This window comes from Hemiscyllium ocellatum, chromosome 2, assembly GCF_020745735.1.
Source record: "Hemiscyllium ocellatum isolate sHemOce1 chromosome 2, sHemOce1.pat.X.cur, whole genome shotgun sequence".
Taxonomy (NCBI): domain Eukaryota; kingdom Metazoa; phylum Chordata; class Chondrichthyes; order Orectolobiformes; family Hemiscylliidae; genus Hemiscyllium; species Hemiscyllium ocellatum.
The window spans coordinates 19,047,078-19,073,330 of NC_083402.1; the positions used below are offsets into that span (position 1 = coordinate 19,047,078).

The 26,253-nt window shown below is 40.5% G+C and overlaps 1 protein-coding gene across 4 annotated transcripts in view; it reads left to right on the top strand.

Moving 5' to 3' along the window:
• The window catches only part of cep44 (centrosomal protein 44), a 74,300-nt gene extending 72,336 nt beyond the window's left edge, over positions 1 to 1,964 (top strand). For all 4 annotated transcript variants that reach the window (XM_060842967.1, XM_060842957.1, XM_060842983.1 and 1 more), the window contains one exon: positions 1,534 to 1,964. In XM_060842967.1, the coding sequence (XP_060698950.1) occupies positions 1,534 to 1,645 (112 nt within the window). In that variant the 3' untranslated portion in view covers positions 1,646 to 1,964. The remainder of the gene's footprint in view (positions 1 to 1,533) is intronic.
• The last annotated feature ends 24,289 nt before the right edge of the window (positions 1,965 to 26,253 follow it).

Genomic DNA, 26,253 nt, shown 5'->3' on the forward strand with positions numbered 1-26,253 from the left:
AGATGGATTAGTCAGGGGTAAATAAAGGGGGTGGGATTCTCTTCAGAGGGTCAATGTGGACTTGTTGAGCCAAAGGGCCTGTTTCCACATTGTAGGTATCTAATCTAATACAACAGACAAAAATGTTCCAAGGTATATCACTTTAACAAAAAAATGGCACTTTTGTTTTTTTCCACTTCTCTTTATTTTTATATTTTCAAGGTAAATAAAATTACTTTGAAGCCTATCGAAAATGTCAGGTACAATTTTGTAAATCTGGTTCCAGCTACCGGGTGGGACAGATTTCCAGACTGACATGTGATGTTGCTGCATGATTTGTTTCAGCACAGCACCGCACTGTGGAAGAAACTGAAAACTACAACAGTAATTGTTTGTAAACTTCACTTGAGTAAACTGAGTGCAGCTTTTGATCAGTTTATGGATGGGTCATTGATGAAGCCAGTGGCTATGAGAAGAAAAAATTGGCATTGTAAAATCATGCAACTGCATTAACGATTTACCTTTTATAGCACCCAGGATAATCATCAACCATTTTCCTAGACTTTTGTGATAAAATTTGAACGATGTATGTTTTGGAACTTTCAAGACAAATAATGTTCTATAAGTACAGAATTTGATTCTTGCTGACTTATGAGCTATTTGTTAAAAATAGTAGTAAATTAGTGTCAACATGGTATTGTTGCCTATAAATCAATAGGTTGTGAGTTCAAATGCCACTCCAGAGTTTGAGCACAAAAATTGCTGAAGAAGGGTTACACCCAAAACGTTGACTTCTCCACCTTCTGATGCTGTCTGGCTTGCTGCATCCTGCTTGTCTACCACAAAAATTGAGGCTGACATCCAGTAATGGGGGCAATCCACTGTCAGAACTGCGTTCTCTCAGATGATAAATTAAACCAAGGCCCTATCTGCCCATTCAGATGAAAGTAACAGATCTCACGACACAATTGTAAAGAGCAGGGAATTATCCCACAACCAGCATTACAGAAATAAATGATTACGTTGTTATCACCTTGCTGTTTGTGAGAGATTATTATACTGTTGTGTTTCCTACATGGCAACAGCCTGTAAAACTTTAAAACTGCTTCCATTACTTTAAAGTGCTTTGGGACATTCTGAGATTGTGAATGCTTTGTATAGCTGAAAATGTGTTGCTGGAAAAGCGCAGCAGGTCAGGCAGCATCCAAGGAACAGGAGATTCGACGTTTCGGGCATAAGCCCTTCTTCAGGAAAGCCTTCCTGAAGAAGGGCTTATGCCCAAAACGTCGAATCACCTGTTCCTTGGATGCTGCCTGACCTGCTGTGCTTTTCCAGCAACACATTTTCAGCTCTGATCTCCAGCATCTGCAGTTCTCACTTTCTCCTCAATGCTTTGTATAGATGCAACTTGTTCATCCCTTCCGTCATTCCTTGTTAAATACTTGTAGTTTTGTTTGTTTCAAACATAATTTGACGTCATCATATTTTTAAGTATCCAGAATCTCAAGAGTAGCAGAGAAAAGTTAATAATTGATCATTTTTATTATCCTCCAGGATTGAAGAAACTACAGAATTACTTAAGTGTACGGAAGGTTCAGCTGACACTAATATGCCAGGTTGTTTTCTATCACAAAGACAAAGTACTGCAGATGCTGGAAATCTGTAATAAAGATGGAAGTTGAAAAGGATCAGCAGGCCCCGGCAACATCTGTCAAAAAAGAAAAAGATTCAAGTTTCAGGTCCATGAGCTTTCATCAATAATGGTGCCGATCACTGTGTTTTGTCAGTTTTGTTTATAAATTATAGTATTTGTAGTGATAAAACTGAGAGTATATTTTTGCAATATTTTAATGTAGTTGAATGTTTAGCTTCTTCACCAACACTGAAATTCTTATGAGCTAAGTATTTGTAATACTGTTGTAGAGCGGTAATTCCAAACTATCAGAAGTTGCAATAGCTTACGTCTGTGTTAAGAACAAGCAATGTGAAGAGATTAAATGTTTAAACTTTTCAAAATTATCTGATATGAATAAAGATTAGATTTCAATATGTGTATGTTATGTTTTTTGTACCAGGAACATCATGTATAGCTGGCACCATTTGGTATTGAATTATTACACAACCAGAAATAATGAACTACAGATTAACTTGTATCCTTCACAAATTCGTGTTGCCTTTTATTTCCCCTTTTGTGTTGTCTCCTCTTTGCTTGATATTTGCATTAGAATTTTTGGTTAACTATTGATCAAATGAAGACTTTACAGTAGTTTTATCTGCTAGCAACATACAGAAGTGGAAACAAACAAATTTAACCTTAACCATTAAGAAACTCAAACAATGTTTTTTTTTCACTGAATTGTTTCAGCCTTTGCTCAGTGGTAATGCTCTCTGTGCAGCATTTGATCTTAAAAAGGAGGCTGTACTTGCCTTTTCAGGTGGGTGTGAAAGACCCCATAACTGTATTTCAAATTGATCTGGTGCCCTAGCTAACATTGATCCCTCAACCAACATCAGTAAATTTATTTATCTCACTACTGGGCTCACAAGTTTGCTGCTATGTAATAACAGTTGACGACATTTCAAAACAGAAATTATTTGGAATAGCCTGGTGGTGTAAGAGTTGCTACTCAATTGATATCATATTGTTAGTTTCTATTATTATCAAAGAAAAAAATTAATGATTTTAAACATAATGTGCTGCTAGTTTAAAATAGTTTGAATAGTTGCACCACCAACAAATATTTTTTTAAATATTGTCTATGCAAACCCTTGGATAGAAAACCTTATGCAGGAATGAAAAAGTCATAACTTCTCTTTACTCCTGTCTTAGTATATTATTGAGTTGTTATTGGAAGCGACAAAGGAAACCTTTTTTATGAAATGACTTAGTCTTCTTCAAGTCACTAGAACCTACCGATTGAAGCATTGTTAGATTTAGTTTTAAAGTGAAGCAAATGAAAAGTTTAAAGGTGGAGGATGATTCGGAAATGAATGATCATATCAGTAATTAAAAGCTTGAATTTGCACAGCATCGTTAATGCAGAGAAAAGTACAATAAGTCGCATCAACGAAATGTAATCAGACAAAAAGGAATACCAGACCAAAGCAGCAGGGTGTGACCGAAACCATAGTCAAGAAGGTGGATTTTAAGAGTTCTTATAAAACTGGTGGAAGCATTTGTAAGAAAATTCAAATTGTAGGATTGTGATACAGCTGCCAATGATAAGAAAAAAAGGAGAGTAGGTTACAGAAGAATCGAGAGTGTGGTGTTAGAAAAGCAAGCAGGTCAGGCAGCATCTGAGAAGCAGGAGAATTGACGTTTCAGGTATAAGCCCTTCATCAGAAATGAGGCTTGTGGGTCGGGGCTGAGAGATAAATGGGAGGGGGGGTGGGTTTGTGTGGAGGTAGCTAGAACAGTGATAGGTGGATGAAGGTGAGGGAGAAGGTGATGGGTCTTTGAGGGCAGTACTGAGTTGGAGGCTTGGAACTGGGATAATGTGGGGAGAGGGGAAATGAGGAAGCTGTTGAAATCCACATTTATCCCATGCGGTTGCAGGGTCCCAAGGTGGAATATGAGGCGTTCCTCCTCCAGGCGTCAGGTGATAACGATTTGGCAGGGAGGAGGCCCAGAACCTACATGTCCTTGACTGAGTGGGAGGGGGAGTTGAAGTGTTCAGCCACGGGGCGGTGAGATTGGTGGATGCAGGTATCCCAGAGATGTTCTCTGAAATGATCTGCAAGAAGCCATCCTGTCTCCCTGATGTAGAGGAGACCACACTGGGTTACAGAAGAGGTGAGATTAGTAGTAGTATAAAGCTGTACGTTTTTATACAGAGAAAAGCTGGTGAGACCACAGCAGAAGATTGTTCAGAGTCAACCATATTGCTGTGGCTCTGAAGTCACAAGCACGTAAGTAGAGCAAAATTTCCTTTCCTAAACCTAGTGAACCCCACTTCTAGGTTATTATAACAATTGATGATATTGTTATCATGGTCCCCATGACTGAGGCTAGTTTTGTGTTCCAGATTTGTTAACTGAATATATCTCCCACGAGCTGCTGTGTGTGTGTGTTTTGAATCTGTGCCCCTAAGGCATTACTCTAAATCTCTGCACTACCAATCCAGTTACATTATCAGTATACCACCAACTCCTCAAATGCTGCTTGCTGAGTTTGTGCAGTGTTTTTGGTTTTGTGGCTCTGAAGTAGTCAACTCTTAGAGGCCCAATGATAAGGTCCAGCCAGGCTTGGGTCTTCTCGAGCAGGCTGCTATATCTATCCTGAGGGTACCATGAGAATTGTTCCTTGTTTTAGAGATGCACAGCACAGAGACAGACCCTTCGGTCCAATCGTCCATGCCAACCAGATATCCTAACTTAATCTAGTCCATTTGACAGCACCTGGCCCATATTCTTCTGAACCCTTCTGTTCATTTACCCATCCAGATGCCTTTTAAATGTTGTAAATTTTACCAGCCTCTGCCAGTTCCTGTGGCAGCTCATTCCATACTCTCACCACCCTTTGCGGGAAACATTTGCCCCTTAGATCCCTTTAAAATTTTCCCCCTCTCTAACCCTATGCTCTCTCGTTCTGGACTCCCCCAGTCCAGGGAAAATACTATGTCTACTTACCTGATCCACACCCATCATGATTTTATAAACCTCTAAAGTCACTCCTCAGCTTCTGACCCTCCAGGGAAAAAAAACCCTAGAATATTCAGCCTCTCCCTATAGCTCAAATCCTCCAACCTTGGCATCTTTCTCCAGATATTTCCACTGGTTGGTAAGTGAGACAAGGTGGCCAGTTCACTTATAAAAGACTGCCCGATCAATTAAAAGTCATAGCTTGTAGCAACTGTTGCAGGAAAGATAAAAACTTGGCAGAATATACAGGCAACACTTTAGCTACTAGCAAATTAATGAACTGGAATATCATAGAAGCTATACCTATAAAAGAAAACAGTCACTTTATCATGATTGCTGTAGTGATTGTAATGAGGCCAGCCAGGTGGACCTCATAGAATATGAGTTCCCTGGCTGACAGATGAGAAGTATCAGACATTCTGTTCATTCTGAGAGCTGGCTCTGAGGGAGCTGAATCAGTGGCAAGGACTCTCCACGTGTAAATAAAGGGTGATTTGGTGACAGAGTATCAGCCTCTGTGGAATTGTTTCAGTGACAATGACAGGAAAGCATGCTCTTGAAGAAATTTGCTCGCAACGTTGTAATAGAGATGTACAGCAGGGAAACAGACCCTTTGGTCCAACTCATCCATACTGAGATATCCTGAATTAATCGAGTCCCATTTGCCATCACTTGGCCCCTATCACTCTAAACCCTTCCTATTCATATACCCATCCAGATTCCTTTTAAATGTTGTAAGTGTACCAGCCTCCACCACTTCCTCTGGCAGTTCATTCCATATACACACCACCCTCTGCGGGAAAAAGTTGCCTATTAAGTCCCTTTTAAATTTTTCCCCTCTCACCCGAAACCTATGCCCTCTAGTTCTGGACTCCCCCACCCCAGGGAAAAGACCTTGTCTATTTACACTATCCATGACCCTCATGATGTTATAAACCTCTATAAGGTCACCCCTCAGCCTCTGACACTCCAGGGAAAACAGTCGCAGCCTGTTCAGCTTCTCCCTATAGCTCAAATCCTCCAACCCTGGCGACATCCAGAGGGAGACCAGAGTTGCACACAGTATTCCAAAAGTGGCCTAACTAATGTCCTATACAGCTGCAACAGGACCTCCAAATTCCTATACTCAATGCCCTGTCCAATAAAGGAAAGCATACCAAATGCCGCCTTCACTCTCCTATCTACCTGCGATTCCACTTTCAAGCAACCATGGGCCTGCATTCCCAGGTCCCTTTATTCAGCAACACTTCCCCAGGACCTGGCCATTAAGTATATAAGTCCTGCTCTGATTTGCTTTTCTAAAATGCAGCACCTCATTTATCTAAAGTAAACTCTATCTGCCACTCCTCAGCCCATTGGCCCATCTGATCAAATCCCATTGTACTCTGAGGTAACTTTCTTCGCTGTCCACTATACCTCCAATTTTGGTGTCATCTGCAAACTTACTAACTATATCTCCTATGTTCATATCAAAATCGTGCATATAAATGACAAGAGGCAGTGGATCCAGCACCTATCCTTGTGGCATACCACTGGTCACAGGTGTCCAGTCTGAAAGTCAACCCTCCACCACCATCCTCTGTCTCCTATCTTCAAGCCAGTTCTGTAACCAAATGGCTAATTCTCCTTGTATTCCGTGAAATCTCACTTTGCTAACCAGTCTACCATGAGGACCCTTTTTGAACTCCTTACTGGAGTCCATATAGGTCACAACCACCCCACTGCCCTCAGCAATCCTCTTCATTATTTCTTAAAACAATTATGTCAAGTTTGTGAGATGTGATTTCCCACACACAAAGCCATGTTGACTATCCCTAATCAGTCCTTGCCTTTCCAAATGCATGTAAATCCTGTCCCTCTGGATTCCCTCCAACAACTTGCTCACCACAAATGACAGGCTCACTGGTCTGAAGTTCCCAGGCTTTTCCTTATGATTTTTCTTAAATAGTAGCACCATGTTAGCCAACCTCCAGTCTTCTGGCACCTTATTGTGACTATTGTTGATACAAATACCTCAGCAAGCGACACAGCAATCATTTCCCTAGCTTTCCACAGAGTTCGAGGGTCGAGGGTACACCTGGTCAGGTCCTGGAGATTTATCCACTTTTATGTGTTTCAAGACATCCAGCACCACTTCCTCTGTGATTATGGACCTTTTTCAAGATGTACCATCTATTCTCCACACTCTGTACCTTCCATGTCTTTCTCCACTGTAAATACCGATGCAAAATACACGTTTAGTATCTCCCCCACCTCCTGTAGTTCCTGACATTGGCTGCCTTGCTGGTGTTTGAGGGGCCCTATTCTATCCCTAGTTACCATTTGTCCTTAATATATTTATAAAATCCCTTTGGATTCTGCTTAAGTCTATTTGCCAAAGCTATGTCATGTCCCCTTTTTGACTTCCTGATTTCCTTCTTAAGTATACTCCTATTCCTTTATACTCTTCTAAGAATTCACTCAAACTGTGCTGTCTATACCTGACATATGTTTCCTCCTTTTCCTTGATCAAAACCTGAGTTTCTCTAGTCATTCAGCATTCCCTAAACCTATCAGCCTATCTTTGAGTTCGGTATGTATTTCTGGCATCATGCCGTTATTTGAGAAGTTTGACTTGTTTGATCCTGTTGTTGAAGACTGGGCACAGTATGTGGAAAGAACACTTTTTTTCCCCAGGCAAATAATATTGGGGCAGATGAAAGGCAATTCAATGAGTAATTCTCCTGACTGCTTGTGGACCCACAGCTTTTTCAGTTATTAGGCACCAAACTTTCCTGAGGCACCAAATACTAAAACTTTTCAAGAGTTGATGGATTTAGTTAAGGAATATTAGGTCTCCAATCCGCCTCTCATTCTGAGATACTATCAGTTTTACTCAGCAATTTGAGAACTAAGAGAATTCGTATTTGGATTTGGTACTAGGTTAAAATGATTGGCAGAGACATGTGACTGTGGTTTAACCCTTAATGACAGGATGAGAGAGAGAGAGACTTTGGTATGTAGGATTAATGATATAATGATGCAAAAGTGTCTACTAGCTGAAGCACAACTGAACTTCAAACAGGCAATATAATTGACATTTATCATTGGAAAATGCAGCAAGTGGAACATATGAGTTGTAAAGTATTCTGATAAAAGTAGACCTCCTCGCCAGTCTGACTGAAACTGGGGAACACCATTTAAAGGCAATTACATAACTTCACTCAGGACATATCCTGAACAGAGGGACTCTAGGACAGCCCACAGCAAAACTCCAAAATAAAGCCAAGCCTCAGCCAATCAGTTGACATTTTCTTCAGAATCCAGGCCAACAAGACATTGTACCTGCTGCTAGTATATAGAAGAGTCCAATTAGACCTAAATTGCATAAGAGAACTCATAGACCTGTATCTGGGAGAATACACACTGAAAAATCCACCTACATCTAGTTTGGAACAGCTAAGTTGCTCAGCAACATCCAAGTCTGAACCAATCAACATAAGCATCTGGTTAAATGATCACCTGGCTCTAATGGAGGTCGATATTGATGTGACCATTTCAGTGATTGGCGAACCAATATTTAACAAAAGTCCTGAGGGACTCCAGACCTTTTTTTGCGCAAGACCTCAGCTAGACAGAACCATACCAGGGAACCTTTAGAGATTAAGAGTACAACTTCGGTTCCTGTCTCTTATGAGAAGCAGCTAGTTGAGTTCCCACTGATTGTAGTGAAAGTTTTAGTCCCAAACTTGATGGGATGAAATTGGTTGAGAAAAATTCACCTACATTGATTCAACATTTCCATTTAGAAAATGGCTGCCTGAGCGAAGTCCTAATTAAATGCCTGGAAGTTTTTCAGGAAAGTTGAAGGACTGTAGGCCACCATGCATGTTGGCCAGAAAGCAATTCTACAATTCTGCAAGTCTTGTCTAGTGCCATTTGCCTTATGAGCAAATGTAGAGGCAGAAATAAGAAGGCTGGAAAGTGAAGGAATCGTCAAACAGTTCAATTTGCAGAATGGGCAGCATCTGTTATGCAAATTGTGAGGCTTGCAGAGTTGGTTTGCATTCATGGAGATTTTAAACAACCAGTAAACTGTTTTTCACAGCTGGATAAATACCCAATCCCTCACATAGTTGATATATATGCAACGCTAATAGAGGGGCTGTCCTTCACGAAGCTGGATATGCGCCATGCATACCTGTAATTGTGAATAGATGAGGATTTCCAGGAGTATGCTACAATTAATACCCATAAAGGTTTGTGCCAATATATTAGACTGCAATTTAGGGTATTGCCAGCCGATGCAATTTTTTTTAGTGGACAGTGGAGGTCATTTAACAAGGTCTACTAGATGATGTCCTAATAACAGGGAAGACCAATAAGGAACACTTAGAGAACTTGGACATAATCCTTAGATGTTTCTCTCAGACAGGTGTATGCCTTAGAAGGTGGAAATATGTGTTCTGGGCACCATAGAGTGAACTATGTAGGCTACAGAGACTGGGTGACACCGATTGGAAGATAAAGTAAGGGCAACCAAAGGTGCCCTGGCTCCCACATTTTTACCAGAGCTTAGGTCTTTCCTTGGACTGATGAATTATTGATCATACACAACCTGGCCTCCATTCTGGCATCTTTGCATTAACCCTTAAAAAAGGGTCAGCCTTGGAAATGGTTGCATAGCCAAGCCATAGCCTTATTGGAAGTGAAGAACCAGGTATCATCTCTAAGATGCTGACATACTGTAATCCCAAATAATATCTGGTATTCCTATGTGATGCCTCCCATTATGGCATCAGGGTTGTATTACCTCATAGGTGGCCCAATCGAGAGTAATGTATGCCTCCAGGACTTTGACTGATGTCGAGCATAAATACACCAAGATAGAGAAGGAAGATTTGGCAGTCATATTCAGAATCAGGAAGTTTCACTAACACCTTTACAGACATAAATTTGTATTAATAATGAACCACAAACTCTGTTAGGTTTACTTAAAGAGGACAAGGTAGTGCTGCCTGTAGCTTCAGGCTGAATTTAGTGGTGAGCTGTAATGCTAAATGCATATAATTACAAGTTGGAATACTGTCCAGGAGACCAAGTAGCAAATGTGGATGCATTGAGTTCCCTCCCGCCAGCCAATATAGAGCCAGTGGTACTGTTGCTGGTAGAATCCGTAATGGTTTTACATTTTTTGGACACACTTCCAATCACAGCTGACAGCACCAGACTTTGGGTGCAGAAAGGTTTGGTTCTGGTAAAACTGAAACAGCTGGTGGTGATTGGGGAAACCAAAGGGATGGCAAAGTGGCTCAGTGGTTAGCACTGCTGCCTCACAGCGTCAGGGACCTGGCTTTGATTCCATTCTCGGGTGATTGGCTGTGTGGAGTTTGCACATTGTCCCCGTGTCTGTGTGGGTTTTCATCGGGTGCTCTGATTTCCTCTCACAGTCCAGTGACGTGCAGGTTAGGTGGATTGGCCAAGCTAAATTGGCCATAGTTGTCAGGGGTGTGTAGATTAGGTGCATTAGTCAGGGGAAATGTAAAGTAATAGGGAAGGAGAATGGGTCTAGGTGTATTACTCTTCAGAGGGTCGGTGTGAATTTGGGCCAAATGTCCTGTTTCCGCATGGTAGGGATTCTGTGAAAGGGCAGTCACAACCAGAATTGAAATCTTTTTGGTTTCTGGCAGACCAGATCATAGGTGAAGATGGAGAGCAAGAGTGATTGTCCTGAACCAGATACAGACTAAGCACCACGAGAGTCATCCAGGGGTTTCCAAAATGAAGAAATGACTGGTGGCCAGGATTGAATGCAGATGTCCCCACATAGGTTGGGCAGTGACCAGAGTGCAAACAAGATAAAAAATTACTGACCCCACATTCATGGGAATGACAAGGTAAATCCTGGACTTAGTTACACATTAACTATGTAGGTCCTTTCATGTGCCCAATGTTCTTTGTCATTGTGGATGTCCACTCAAAGTGGCTAGAGGTGCATAGAATTTATTTATCAAACATGGGAAACGATAGAAAAACTGTCCACATCATTTGCAATTCACGGACTCCCTGAAGTGTTGTCACAAATAATCGGCCATCATTTACTAGCAGGGAATTTGAGTATTTCCTAAATTTAACTGGTATTCAACTTATAAGGAGAGCTCCATACCATCCATCATCCAATTATGTGGGAGATAAAGCAATCCAAACTTTGAGGGCAGGTTTAAACCAACAGTCTAGAGCTTCACTAGATACCAAACTGTTCTGGTTCCAATTTGATTATCGGACCACTCCTCATGCAACTACAGAGTTGGCTCCAGCAGAATTACTAACAGGGAGAAGTCGCTGCACAAGGTTAAATCTGATCTTCCCTGACCTGGTGGGGAGAGGGTGAGACAGCATTTGGAACATGAATGCCAGGCACAAAATTCATTTAAGTGAGAGGGGAAGTTTATTTCAAGGATGAAATTTGATGTTGGAACCATGGGAATAGCTCTGCATGGGTAAGAGATATGGTTAATGCCAAGTCAGGTCCAGTGACATACAAAGTTCAGATAGCTGCGATGGTCCTGAATGAGCAAGTGGACCATGTGGAAGCCGCAAACTCACAAAAAGGTGCAAGTGCAAAATGTGCCGGGCTCCTTGATGGTATTTAGATTAGATTAAATTCCCTACAGTGTGGAAACAGGCACTTCAGCCCAACAAGTCCACACTGACCCTCCGAAAAGAAACCACCCAGACCCATTTACCCCTGACTAATGTACCTGACACTATGGGTAATTTAGCATGGCCAATTCACCCAACCTGCACATCTTTGGATTGGGGGAGGAGACCAGAGCACCCGGAGGAAACCCACACAGACACAGGGAGAACGTGCAAACTCCACACAGACACCCAAGGTGGAATCAAACCCGGGTCCCTGGCATTGTGAGGCAGCAGTGCTAACCACTGAACCACCATGCTGCCCTGACTGTCCTGGAGCCCATGGCTTCTCCAACTCCATCAAGTGTTGGAGATATCTTAGAATCTGAAATGGACACAGCGGATGTCGCCATCTGATGACGAGAATGAATTTCTTCTGAGACACTCAGGGTGCAAGAGGAGAGATACTGCGCATTTCACACTGCCTGCATCAGAGGTAGTGTTGAGGAACCTGACCTGATGCTAAAACACCTGAAGAGGAGCTATGATAAAATGAACCATCCTAAGTCATTGGACTCAGAGGGGCAGAGATGTAGCGATTGTAAGGAAGTCAGCCAGGTGGATGTCATAGAATATGAATTCCCTGATTCAGGCTGTTAACCTAGTCCAATCAGAGAGCCCTGGCTGATAGATACAAACAAGAGTGTCAAAGGTGCTGTTCACTCTGAGACTGCCTCTAATGGAGCTGAATCAGTTCAACAACTCTCCAAATGTAAATAAAGGGTCATTTGGTGACAGAACACCAGTCTGTTTGGAGTTATTTCAAGTGCGATTTTAATTATGCTGGTATCCAGTAGCACTGCAAGGGATGGTCATCCTAAACTATACACCAAAATTCTCAAGTGATGGATCTGTGTGAAATTGCTTTTTATTTTGACTCTATAGCAGTATCAAAATGGTGTTGCATGTTTTGTTCAGGAAGCAGATGTTAGCTTTTCCTATGTAGATGCCCAATTCAAATTAATCCATTTAACCAGGAACTGCTTTTATTTCTCAAGTCTGAAGCAAAATGTTTGATCCAAAAGGTAAACAAAATTATTCAGATAGTAACCTCAAAGAAAGGTTATTTAAAGAGAGATGTACATTAATGCAGAGTTGCAAGATCAAATGTTTAAGTTAAATTAAAGTTATAAAATTGAAATGGCACAGAAGGTGATCATTCAGCTCATCACGTCTGTACTCACCCTCCAACGAGCTTTTCTAAACTGAAAACATTTTGCCTCTCTGTGGTCCGTATCCCTCTATTTCATATTCTTATATATGTTAGGATTCCTCTTAAACGTTGCTATTGTATCCACCTCCACTACCTCCTCTGGCAGCAGATTCAAACACTTACCACCCTCTGTATAAAACGACTGCCACTCAGGCCTTCTTTAAACTTACACCCTATTATCTTAAACCTGTGTTCCCGAGTAATTGACATTTCTACTCTGGGAAAAAAAAAGACTCTGGCTATCCATTCTATCTGTTGCCTCTCATAATTTTCTAAACTCTAGTTAGGTGCATTAGTCAGGGGAAATGTAGAATAATGGGGTAGGGAAAAGAGTCTGGGTGGATTACTCTTTGGAGGGCTAGTGTGGGCTTGTTGGGCCAAATGGCCTGTTTTCACACTGAAGGGATTCCATGATTCTTTCTTCTATGATTCCTCTATGAACATCCTTTCATGTTCAAGTGAAAACAAACAAACAAAGCTCCTCGTACCTCATACCCTCCAATCCAGGCAACATCCAGGTAAACTATTTCCTTACATTCTCCAAAGCCTCAACATCCTTCTGGTAGAGAAGTGACCAGCATTATACACAATATTCCAAATGCGGCTGAATTAAAGATTGATTCGACTGCAACATGCTTTGCCATTGTTTATACTCTATACCCAAACAATGAAGTTAAGTATACCATACACCTTCTTGACAACCTTATCCATTTATGTTGCCACTTTCTGGAAACTGTGGACCTATATGCCTAGATCATTCTGTACGTTGATACTACTAAGGGTTCTGCCATTTACTGTACTCTTCCCTCCTGCATTAGGTCTTCCTTGCATTTATCTGGATTAATGCCCAAGTCTGCAACTGATCTATACCCTATTATACTCTCTAGCAATCCTCCTGTCTTCAGGTCCACTAATCTTTGTGTTGTCCACAAATCTACTAAAGAAGCCACCTCCATTCTCCTCCAAATCATTTATGTGCATTACAAACAACATGGATCCCAGCACTGAAACCTGCAGAACACCACTGATTACAGATCTGCAGTCTGAAAAACAACCTTCCACCACTACTGTCTGTCTTCTATAGCTAAGCCAGTTATCAGATCACCGTGGATTCCATGATCAGCTCACCTTGAGGGAGGGACTCTGTCAAGAACCTACTAAAGTCCAAATTGACAACATTTGCCCTGGCCTCATTAATCACTTTTGTCACGTCCTCAAAAAAACTCAAGTTTGTGAGACATGACCTTCCCTGCACAAAGCCATGCTGCCTATCGCTAATAAGTCCATATTTTTCCAAGTGTGAGTAAATCCTATCCCTAAGATTCTTCTGCAATGATTTCCCTACTCCTGACGTAAGACTCACTGGCCTGTAATTTCCTGGATTACCCTTGGTGTTCTTCTTAAACAAAAGAACAATGCTGGCTATCTTCCAGTCCTCTGGGATATTCTCTATGACTAAAGATGATACAAAATGTTTGCACAAGGTCTGAGCAATTTCGTCACCTGCTTCCCTCAGCATTCTGGGATAGATCTATCAGATTCTGGAGACTTGTCCACCTTAATGCTTTTTAGTCCACTAAACACATTTTTCATGTTGACATGCCTTACAGGATTAACGATATCCCTCCTGAGACTCACCCCCGCCACCCCACCCACATACACACACACACACACACACACACATACACACCCCATGTCCTCCTTCTTTGTGAGTACAACACAAAGTATTAATTAAAGGCTTCACCCACTTCCTCAGATGTATGCATAAATTCCCACTTTTGTCCTTAATAGACCTACCCTTTCCTTGGCTACCCTCTTGCTCCTTATGTATGTACAAAATATCTTAAATTTTTCTTAATCCTATTTGCCAATGATATTTCATGCCCCCTTTTAGCCATCCTAATTCCTTGTTTGAGTTCTTTCCTGCTATCTTTGCACTCTTCGAAGCTTCTATTTGCCTTCAGTTTCTTAAACCTTACAGTTGTCTCCTTTTTCTTTTTGACTGGGCTGTCAATTTCTCGTCATTCAAGGTTCCCAAATCTTGCTATACTTCTCCTAATATTTTGACTGGAACATGCTGGTCCTGAGCTCTAATGAACTGATCTTGAAAAGATTCTCACGTGCCAGGTAAGGATTTACCCTCAAACAGCTGCACTTAATCTATGTTCCCCGGTTCCTATCTAATATTGTGATAGTTAGCCTTCCCCCAGTTTAAAACTTTCAGCAGAGAACTACTCTTGTCTTGATCCATAAGTAACTTAATATTTTACAGAATTACTGTTTCTGAAATGCTCCCCCACTGAGGTTTCGATCACCTGGCCAGGCTCATTGCACAATAGTTTGGCTCCTTGCCTAATTGGAATACTTGCATATAGCTTCAAAAAACAATCCTGGACCCAATTTACAAATTCACCTCCCTCTCCGATCCAAGCCTCTGTCCCAATCAGTATAGAAGAAGTTAAAATCCCTGTCCCTCTTCGAAGTTCAAACCAAGGACGAATCATTTGTCTCTGGTATGAGCCCCTAAGCATGTCTGAATCATCAAGATATGTCAGAGGATGTGGTGGAGGCTGGTACAATTGCAACATTTAGGAGGCATTTGGATGGGTATATGAATAGGAAGGGTTTGGAGGGATATGGGCCGGGTGCTGGCGGGTGGGACTAGATTGTGTTGCGATATCTGGTCGGCATGGACGGGTTGGACCGAAGGGTCTGTTTCCATGCTGTACATCTCTATGACTCTATGTCCCAAGAGTTACCTGACCCAACTTCTAAGGCCAATGAAATTCACTTGCCTGAATGAATGTAGCACAACTGTAGACACCACACCATACGGCATAAAGCAGCCTGTTGATTGACACCAAATCTGCAAACATTCATTCCTTTCACCAACTGCACTCAGTGGCATAATGCGTGCCACTCACAAGCTGCACTGCTGAAATTCACCAAGCCTTCGTAGGCAGCTCATTCCAAGCCTATGGCCACTTTCATCTAGGACACCACTATCTTCAAGTTACCTCTAAGTAACTCACCATCCTGACTTGGAAATATATTCCCTTCACTGTGACTGGGTAAATATCCAGGAGCTCTCTAATGGCGTTGTGGGTATGCCTACAGCACATGGACTGTAGCAAGGAGGCAGCTCACCACCACTTTCTAAAGGACCACCAAAGACAGGCAATGAATTCTGGCCCATGTCACAGAATGAATAAAAAAAATTCACAGATCCTGGCTCCAGCAGTAGCCAGTGTAGTTTGCAGGTGAGCTGGAGCTGAAGGATTGTGTTAAAATTGAGACTCAGCCAATAACAAGTACCTGATTGGTCTGTGGATAGATGACCAGTTATGATGGCAAAGGCTTTTTGCCTGTAAACAGCTTTGTGATTGGTTCTAATGTAGCAGACCAGCTTGAGGCTATGAATAAGATAATGTGACCACTCAGACCTCCACCAGCTCGGAAGGTGTCTCTGTTCTCTGCAGTAAAGGCCACTTGAAGTCTGAATGGAATAAATTTAATTTTCCTTCTTCCATTTCTGCAAACAGGGACTTTTAATGAATCAGTCAGAGAATGTTTTTAAGTATGAACCAGCCTTGTGCCATTTGCAACAAGTGATAACATCCAGTGAAGGAAGATCAAGAAACAATGTCCTGATTAGCACTAAAACCGCTTCAGCAAATCTGTGAATAGAGATCATTGAACTACTTTTCTAGTTTTCCATTTGTCCATAACACTCTTTTGTTTCATGTGTGTGTTGTGTAAGGGTAAGATTATAAGCAAAAGTTTTAATAAGTAAATTGATTTGCTAAAGGTTCATAATTGTTTATTTCTCAGTAGAATCTACTTAGCTGTAATAAATGAGAATACTTGTTCTGTACAGAAAGCTGGTTCATGCTTTCTATCAATCCACATCTGAAGATCAGGTAAATTATAAAATTTTGTGTGCCTTTATATAATGTTTAATTTTTGTGATGACACTGAGGATAAATAGTAGGACTCGATTTCCAGCACGCTTCCCCAGTGAGGCATGACACGATGAGGAATGTTTTATTTCTTTATTGATTGGATGTGGCCAATCTTAACTGCTTTTGAAAAGCAATTGGCCAGATTCCTTTGAATATAAAAGATTGAGGGATTTAAAATGTGAAGAGATTTAATAGGGCAAAAGCCACGAGGCAAATTCCTCTGAAAAAGGCAAGCAGTCATATTAAGAGCAATGATTCATTGCAGGATAGCCTGGTCTAGGTGGTGATGATGATCTGATTGTTTTCAAGGTCAGTAAGTAATTCTAGTACCACAGCTACTGGCAATGGGAAGATATCGAACAGAAGATCAATGCTAGGGGCTTTGCTCCCAGGATGATGGTAATGCTGAAGAAGTTTAATTACTTTAATTCTTGTCACCTTAATTACTCTCTTCTGAAACCAGAACAATTGCAGCCATGTTACCTATATGCCCATTAAAGCTTCTCTTCACTCTCAATCATCACTTGCCTACACACTTCCATCTCTTCATATTTGCATCATTTTCACTGTCCAAATTCAGGAAGATGACTTTTCACCTCTTGTACAATGACATGCCTTCATCATCTCATTTCCCAATCCTGGGAGGAGCACCATCGAGTTTTGTCATTGTGTCAATTCACATTTCAGACCTTTGGTTGAGGCAGAAACTATGATGACATCTTCAGAATGGCAATATCTTCCTTACTTTCTAGCAGTATATGCTGTCATTTCAGGATTAAATTGGGCAGACAAATGAATGAAAAGATTTCAAAGGGAGAGTAAATGATATTGGTTCTTTCTGTTTGTCTATAGAGTGCAAATTATCCAGAAGGCAGTTAGGAGTCAGTCACATTACTGTGCATCTGGAGTCACATGTAGGCCAGACCAGGTAGGAATGGTAGATTTCCTTCCCTAATGGGCATTTATGAACCAGGCAGACATCGATGCCAATCAACCTCATCACCAATAGGGGAGCTATTAATTCCAAGTTTGTATTGAATTCAAATTTTATCATCTGTAATGATGGGATATAAACCCCTATTCCCAGAGCATTAACCGCCTTTGGATTACTAGCCCAGTCACATTACCACTGTATATGCATCTCCCCTGTGTTTATAGTGTTCTGAGAAAAAAAAATTCTATGTTTAACTCCTTGTCGTTCGAAGTGGTTATGTGTGTTCATATGAACATATGAACATCATAAAGTAATTTCAGAAATGATGTAGGAACAGCAAACAAAAATAATAAAACAAAATCTAGCCAGTTTAGCTAGGCTATCTGATCTGTCAGTCGCACAGTTGTATTTACAGCTGCAAAGGATTAGAGCACCATTCTAATTTCTGTGGTATCAAAAATAATCAAAGGAGGTGCTTTGTCTTTTGGAAATGGAGAATGTTTTTCAAGAGTAGTTTAAATTCTTTTAATTTTGCAAATTCACAGCTTAAGCACTTAAAGCAGTAAAAACTAAATTTAGTACTTGCTTACTCTATTTGAACATGATCTGCAGAAAACCAATTACTGAATTAGGTGTAGCCATGATTATAGCAATTTTTAAAAAAAATATTTAACAATGTAAAACTAAAGCTTTTCATATGGGTATCCTCCTGTTTCAAAGTACTGTTTAAAGTTCCAACTTAATTTATGTTTATTGATATATCGATGGTGCAAATTCTGGATCAAGAAGTTTCATTAATCATCAGTGTGAAAATAGACCTAAGTCAGCAAAACCTCTGGATTACTACAGCAATGACTTTAGCACATTCTTAGGTTAATTTATTGTACGTTCCACAGACATGCTAATTTTCACTCTCATTAGGTTGAACATGGGTGTATGTCACTGAACATGGACAGTTTATGTAATCTTTGCTTCGACAATTCGACAATAAATGAAGCAATCAGTCTTGAAGGAACATTTTATTTCAATCCTAAAATGTTTGCAAGTTCTCTGAAATGTGAGAAGAAAAATGTGAACCTCTAGCTGGATATGAAATAGCCAGTGGTTTTACCTGCTTTCTCTGTGTTTGAACGTTAGGACATTTATATTGGCAGCTTTTCAGTTTTTCACCTAATTTCTGAGCAAACTGTACATTTGCTTCTGTTTTCATAGGGCCAGTCCTCATTCACTACCAAGTGTGTGTAGTGTTTGTACAGACAGAAAATAAGTAAAGATAATATGGCAATGTTTTGAGAAGCAGTTAAATCTCATCAATCCTAATGTTACCCAATGACAATTTTTCAGTTGGCATTACGTGTAATTATTATGTATTTGATACTAATGTTTCGGTACTCCACTTTCTAGATGGTGGTGGGGACGAATGTAATAGCATTCACATCTCTCATGGAGAATGTGTTTCTCATAACTCTAATATTGTTTAAGATATTCGTGATTGCCAATCACTAAGGCTAAACATCGTCAGTATGACAGAGTGGAACCATTAACTGAAATGGCAGGAATCAAGATTTATTTGGATTGTAACATCATGCAGTGCAGAAGGTGGCCATTCACTGTGCCTGTGCTTTGGGAAACAGCTATTCAATTGACCTCCTGGCCCTGTGGTCATACAGGTGCTCAGAGATTCTATGCGTACTACTCAACATGCCAACACAATGATGTCCAATTCCAGAACCTGCTGCTGTGCATGGAAGCCAGAGGTCAGCTAGGAAAAAATGTAGCCTCACAGCTATTCAAATATTCCAAATATGTGTGCAGTTTCTTTTTCAAGGCTGAAATTAAATATCCTTCTACCATTCATCTTGGAATGAATGTGACTTTTTTTATAGGAGGCTATACAAACACAGAATCCCCACAGTGCAAAAACTGATCATTCAGGGTTCGTTTAGTTTGGGAATATGATTAGTGTGGACTGGTTGGATTGAAAAGTCTGTTTCCATGCTGTATAACTCTATGACTCCATGAGTCTGCACTGATCCATCCCATCCCTGTAACTCTGCATTTCCCATTGCTAATCCACCTAAACTGCACATCCTTGGATGTTATGGTGCAATTTAACATGGCCAATCCACCTAACCTGCACATCATTGGACTGTGAAGAAAACAGAATGCCTCCTGGAAACACAGGCCCCTGGTGCTGTTAGGCAGCAGTGCTAACCACTAATCCATTGACAATTATTTGTCATTACCATCATTTTAACCAGTATTCTCTGCCAACATATTAACACTGAAAGCATTTTCAAAACCAATTCATTGGCAGTATGTTACTTTAAGATGTCCTGTGGAAGCGGGAAAGGTGCTGATGATACCAAACTTGGAAACATAGCAGATAGGGAAGATGATGCTTGTCAATTGCAACAGTGCAAAATGGGTGGGCATGTGGCAGATAGTATTTAATACATAAATTGTGAGGTGATGCATTTGGCAAAAGGGATAGGACAGGCAATATATATTTAGTGGTACGATTCTAAAGAAAGTGCTGGATTAGAGGAACCTGACAGTGCATAAGTATTGATCTTTGATGGTGGCAGGACATATTGAGAGAGTTGTGAGCAAAGCACATCTAATCTTGGGCTTCATAAACAGAGGACAAAAGCAAGGACACTAGGCTAAACATTATCAAGCTCTGGTTAGGTGACAGTGGGAATATTGCATCCATTTCCAGTCATCATTCATTAAGAGGGTTATGAGAGTCTTGGAAAAGGTGTCTAAGAGATTGACCAGGATGTTCCCAGGGATGGGTGACTTTAACCACAAGGTTAGGCCGGAGAAGCTGGAGTCCTTCTTGGAGCAAAGGAGATTGAAGGAAGTTTTGATAGAGATGTACAAGTTTATGACAGGTTAGAATAGCCAAAATGAATATGCTCCCATTAATTCATCAGTAAATTACTGTGGCACTCAGTTTTACAGATTTAAGGCAGAGAAATAGGGGGCTTGTGATAAAGAACCTTATGCAGTAAGTTTTAATTTGATTTATTATTGCTATATATACCTAAGTACAGTTTTGTTTTGCATGCAGTGCAGGCAGATTATACTATACAAAGTGTAGGGTAATAGAACAGAACAAAGAATACATTGTTACAGCTGCAGAGAAGATGCACGTAGTGTGAGATCAACATTAAATTTAAAATTTGAGGTGTTCATTAATAACAGCAATGAAGAAGGTGTTCATGAATCTGTTCATACCTGTGTACTAACTTTTAGGAAGGAATAATCTAGATATTGCTGCCTTCAACTTTGGGGTGGGAGGTTCGGGACATTGGATGGAGAGAAGATGAAAAATTTGAATGTTTACAGAGGAAAATCAGACAAACATGAGGAAAATAAACTTCCATCTGCAGGGGTAGAGTAGGATAATGAAACAGACTAGACTCCTCTACAAAGAGACTGAGAACAAGTGAAGACTGCAGATGCTGGAGAGTCAGAGTTGAAAAGTGTGGCGCTGGAAAAGTGCAGCAGGTCAGGCAGCATCTGAGAAGAAGGAGAGTCATTGGAAGGACTTATGCCCAAAATGTCGACTCTCCTGCTCCTAGGATGCTGCCTGAGCTGCTGTGCTTTTCCAATGCCACACTTTTTGACTCCTCTACAAAAGCCAAGATCGATTTAATGGACCAAATGACTTCCCTTTGAGGCATGATAACTCTGTGACAATTTGTAAAGTGAAACCTTATTTAGATATCAACCATGTCCCCACCCCCAGCCTTCTCTGCCCCAAGGAAAACAACCCCATTCTGAACAGTCCCTCTTCATTCAGATTCAAACTGATTGAAAATTTTGAAGTATTTACTGACAAATTGGTGCATATGTCTTATGCACATTCCAATAGTGGACTGAAAGTAAGGCAGTATCTTGCTAAACTACACAGCACTTGATAACTTTATGTTCACAGAATTGAGCTCCACAATATCTAAGTCACAAACTCCACTTTAATTTGGCAGCCATGTATCTATGGGTAAATACAAAGGGTTTGTAAGATTATTTCTGTGGCTACAGGTGTGACTCCAGAGGATGTGTTACCTCCCTGGGACCAGGGTCAAGGATCTCACGAATGGCTATAGGGCATTCTGAAGGGAGAGGGCGAAAAGACAGAGATCGTGGTTCAAACTGGGACTAATGACATAGGTAGAAAGAGGGATGCAACAAGAAACTAGCGAGCTGGGAAACAAATTAAAAAGCAGGATCTCAAAGATTGTAATCACCGGATAATTCCCAATGCATGCGAGTGAGTGTCAGATTCGGTGAGTAGATGTGTGGCTGAGGAGTTGGGGCGATGAGAAGGGCTTTAGATTCCTGGATCATTGGGTTCATTTCTGGGAAAAGTATGAGACCTGTACAAGTTCGACAGGTTACACTTGAACCGGAATAGGACTAACACCGTTATGGAGTAGTTCGCTAATTTGGTTGATGGGGTATAACTAAATTTGATAGTGGAATGGGTTGCAGAATAGAGGTGCAGAATGGAGTTTGTGACTTAGATATTGTGGAGCTCAATTCTGTGAACATAAAGTTATCAAGTGCTGTGTAGTTTAGCAAGATATTGCCTTACTCTCAGTTCACTATTTGAATGTGCATAGGACATATGCACCAATTTGTCAGTAAATGCACTAACAAGAGCACAAGTCAATTTGGAAGACCGAATGTATGTCATCAATTTCTGGCACAAAGAAGCATGGCAAGGCAGGGTGTCATTTTAATGCAAGGCATCTAACAAATTAGGTAGATGTGTGTGAATGTTGATTAGTGCATGGGAATGTGATATGATTATAGTCACAAAGACATGGTCAAGGGAGGGACAGAACTAGAAGTTCAATATTCCAGTGTAACCAGACTTCAGGCAAGATATGGAGGAGTTATAAAAAAGGTGATGTCACAATATTGATGAAGGAGTCACTACTGCAGCAGGAGGGATGGTATCTTAAAAGGTTCCTCAAATGAGGCCTTACAAATTGAACTTAAAAACAAAAAGGGGCATTTACATTGCAGGAAATGTAAAATAGATCCCCACACAATCGGATAGAGACAGAAAAATCTCAGAGAGGTGTAAAAATATTAGGATTACAATAGTAACGAATTTCAACTTCCCCAATATTAACTGAGGTAGACAAAGTGTAAAAGGCCATTACTATAAATCTTCATCCTTTGATTCCAGACCCTTCCTCCTTTCCTTGCTCCTCCAGCGATGAGAATAATCCCAGACCACAGAGTTCACAATGTTTCTCTTGTTGCTACTCAAGGTCAAGGTTTACTTCCAGATATTTTTATTGTCTCTTGGCTGAATGCAGCTTAGGACATTACATGTCCCTGAGTTTGTGTGTGATGTGCAAATGCCTGTTGCAGTTTAGTGAAACATATGGCTTGAGCAGAGTCCTCCCAAACTTAATCACATACTTGGAAGGGGCTCATTAATCAAAGTTTGAACATAGATTAGATTTCTCCACGCTGTGTACCTGCTATTTACATTGCTAATTGGAAATTGCTCTTAACAAGCCAACAATTATCTCCCAGTCAAACCCATGGTTAACTTGATATGTGAGGGAGAACATTAAATAGTACTATCAATATAAAAATTAAGGCTGAGGTCGGAAAGCGAAATAGGAGATAGATTAGGTTGTCAACTGAAGGGTGACCTTTCCAGCAAATATAGATTCTTTCACAACCATTGGAGGTTTGCAGACATTTTGCTATATTGGTGATTAGTAAGGTTGACTTGCCCCATATTGCTCCATGCTGGAAAATTGATATAAAGAGTTTATTTTTGTAATCTATGCCATTTGTGTGGCCAAAAGACCTTCTGAATGAACTCCATTGAATAATCCACTCTCCAGAACACTTCCGTCAAGCATTCCCTTCCCCCAACATGGACAGTATAATTTTGTTAATAAGGAACATCACAGTAGAGGAACCTATTTTCGGGTGAGGTGTCCTGAACACTGTGACATCCGCTTAAAACCAGGCTACTGGTGATTTTTCTTTCAAATCTTTTCCATTCAAGTTCATCTGACCTTTGTGAGACCTCATCTGTTGTCTCTGTACAGTGTTGGTCTCCATTTAGTGGGCCAAACAGAAAAGTGTAGCACTTGAAACAAATACATGGGAACATGATCATTTACTGATGTGGGGGTGGGTGGGGGGGGGAGGGTTGGGATTCTACAGCAGCTGCCAAAAATGGTGAGTTCTTTTTGCTTTAAATTTCAAAACTGGTTCCTGTGCTGTGGAAGAAGGTGTGGAAATATTTACCCGGCAACTGAATGCCATCATGGATAGGTTTCTTGTGTCTTTCTGGATGGATTAAACTAAAAGAATGCTTCATGACGTGTGACATCATGGGAAATGATTCTACATAATGCTATTTTAAGAGGCTACAACCTATTTCCTTAAATCCTTTGATCGTAAGCCGATATATCATTGTGTACTTTTAATGTTAGTAATAGAGATAGTAATCCATTTTCTAAATCAAACAATTTTACTGTTCCTGTTGTATTCTATAAATGAGTTAGCCATCACTCCAGCAATAATTATTCGTTGATCATTGCCATCTCTGCTCACTCTTATAACATGCATTATTGATCAACTTCTCTCCTGAGAGGGATCCATAGAACCTTTGCAGCACAGAAAGAGACCATTTGGCCCATCAAGTCCATGTTCAAGCAACCCAGTCAAACCCACTTCCCTCATTCTCTCCCTTTCGCCCTCTAAGTTTATTTCACTCTAGTGCCCTTCCAATTTTCATTTCAAGTGATTGATTGTCATTGCTTCTGCCCCACTCCCATATATAGCTGGTTACTGGATTATTGGCCTTTGCTGTAACTAATTCTAAACGGTAACTGGTTAGCCACTTAAAGGAAATAAGCTGACAGGGCTATGGGCATGAAAAGAGGGAATGGGATTGACTGGGCTACTCTACAGAGAGCTGGTATGAACTTGATGGGTTAAATTCTGGGGAGGTGATGGTCTAGTGGTGCCGTCACTGGATTATCAACCTAGAGACCCAGATAATATCTGCAGAACTGGGTTGGAATCCAGCCAGGGCAGATGGTGGAATTTGAATTTAATGAAAATATTTGGAATTAGGATTGTAATGACAACCATTTGTCGACTGTAAGAAAAAAACCCATTTGGTTCACTACTATCCTTTATGGAAGGAAACTGCTATCCTTACCTGATCTGTACTATATGTGACTCCAGACCCACAGCAATGTGGTTGGCTCCTAACTGCCCTCTGGGTAATTAGGGATGGGCAATAAATGCTGACCTGGGCAGTGACGCCCACATCCTGTGAATGAAAAAAAAAATCTCTCTGTGCTGTAACATCTCTATGACAATGGCAGATGGGGTCTTGAATTTAATAGTCTGTGTGAAAAATGGCTGCTCTGACAGTGCAGTGGAGTCTCAGTCTAGATTGTAGACTTAAGTCTCTAACCCATAACCTTTCAATTTTTTAATCTTATGCTAATCGTCTGGCTACATTATTTTACAGCACCGATGGATATTAAATCATAAGCTCTTTCCAGAGAATATTTCACTTTTTCTGTATTCTGCTCAGCAGACATTTTCCACAATACAAGCAACAAAGCAAAATAAAGCCCCAGCTAAGTAGGTTTAAAAAGAAAATACTTGTTGCAATTCCATTCCTTGATTAGTCCTCTACTGACAAATTTACCTTGACAGAGCACTTGGACAATAATTACACACAAATCTTTTTCCTCTTCCACCTTTGCTAATGGACAGCTCTAAATAGTACCCATTCATTGTATACGATGTTTCAGGTTTCCTGTGTTGACATTCACTGCCTTGTATTTATTCACATTATAATCCATTTCCCCAGTCCTTACCCTATCCACTTAGTTTGTCTGGATATCTTTGAGTGCTATTAATCTCCCCTAAGCTAATCAACTAGTCGCATAACTTTGTAACATTCATTGATGACTTGTTGCTGAGTTGAGCTGCAGACATAGTGGTGAAACGACATGGAAAAAGTGAGCAGTCATGTTAATTTATTCAAACCAGCTCCAAGGACGAGAGAAATGCAAACATATGATGTGGTAAAAGAAAGCTCTCTGAACTTTTGTGCAATTCATTCCGAACTCTCATGAGCTGGACGATCTGCTGATTGACAACTGTAAGTTTTACTTAAGAGCAATGTGATAGCAATAACATTAAAGAAATAGCATTGAAGTCAGTGCATTTGATATTAAAGCTTTCTTTTGTTTATAAGGAAATTAACATATAACTAGAATGTGATGACATTGTATCTTACTAGAAACAAAACGTTGGATACTGACAAATACATTGCTGTTTGGCAAATAAGTAACTGTCTTGTTCTTCACTGGTTAGTTAATTTCTCCTGTTAGAAAATGTCCAGTCAAATATAGTTCTTGGTTTTGATAGAACAACTTCTTGGACATAATTATTTCTGAGAGCGCGAAAGTTAAACACTTCCTGCAAATAATTGTGTGATATTTATGTTTGTGCAAATAGCATAGTCGGTTTGCTGAATGCCATTTAGAGTGAAGGTAGAAGGCCCATTCAGAATTGGAGGCATCATTCAGAACTGAAGTTATAAAGAGGCAACATCTGCTCTCTTAATTGGATGCAAAAGAGTCGAAGAAACGACAACTCTATTAAGCAGGAAAGATCTCCCTGATGGCCTGTCAAATATTCCTTTCTGAACACTCATAATCAAAATAAAGATTATCTGGTCATTTGTCTCACTGTTATTTCAGAGAGCCTTGATGTGCATATATTGGCTGCTGTGCTACATTACAAAAGTGTCTAAGCTTCAAGTTGAC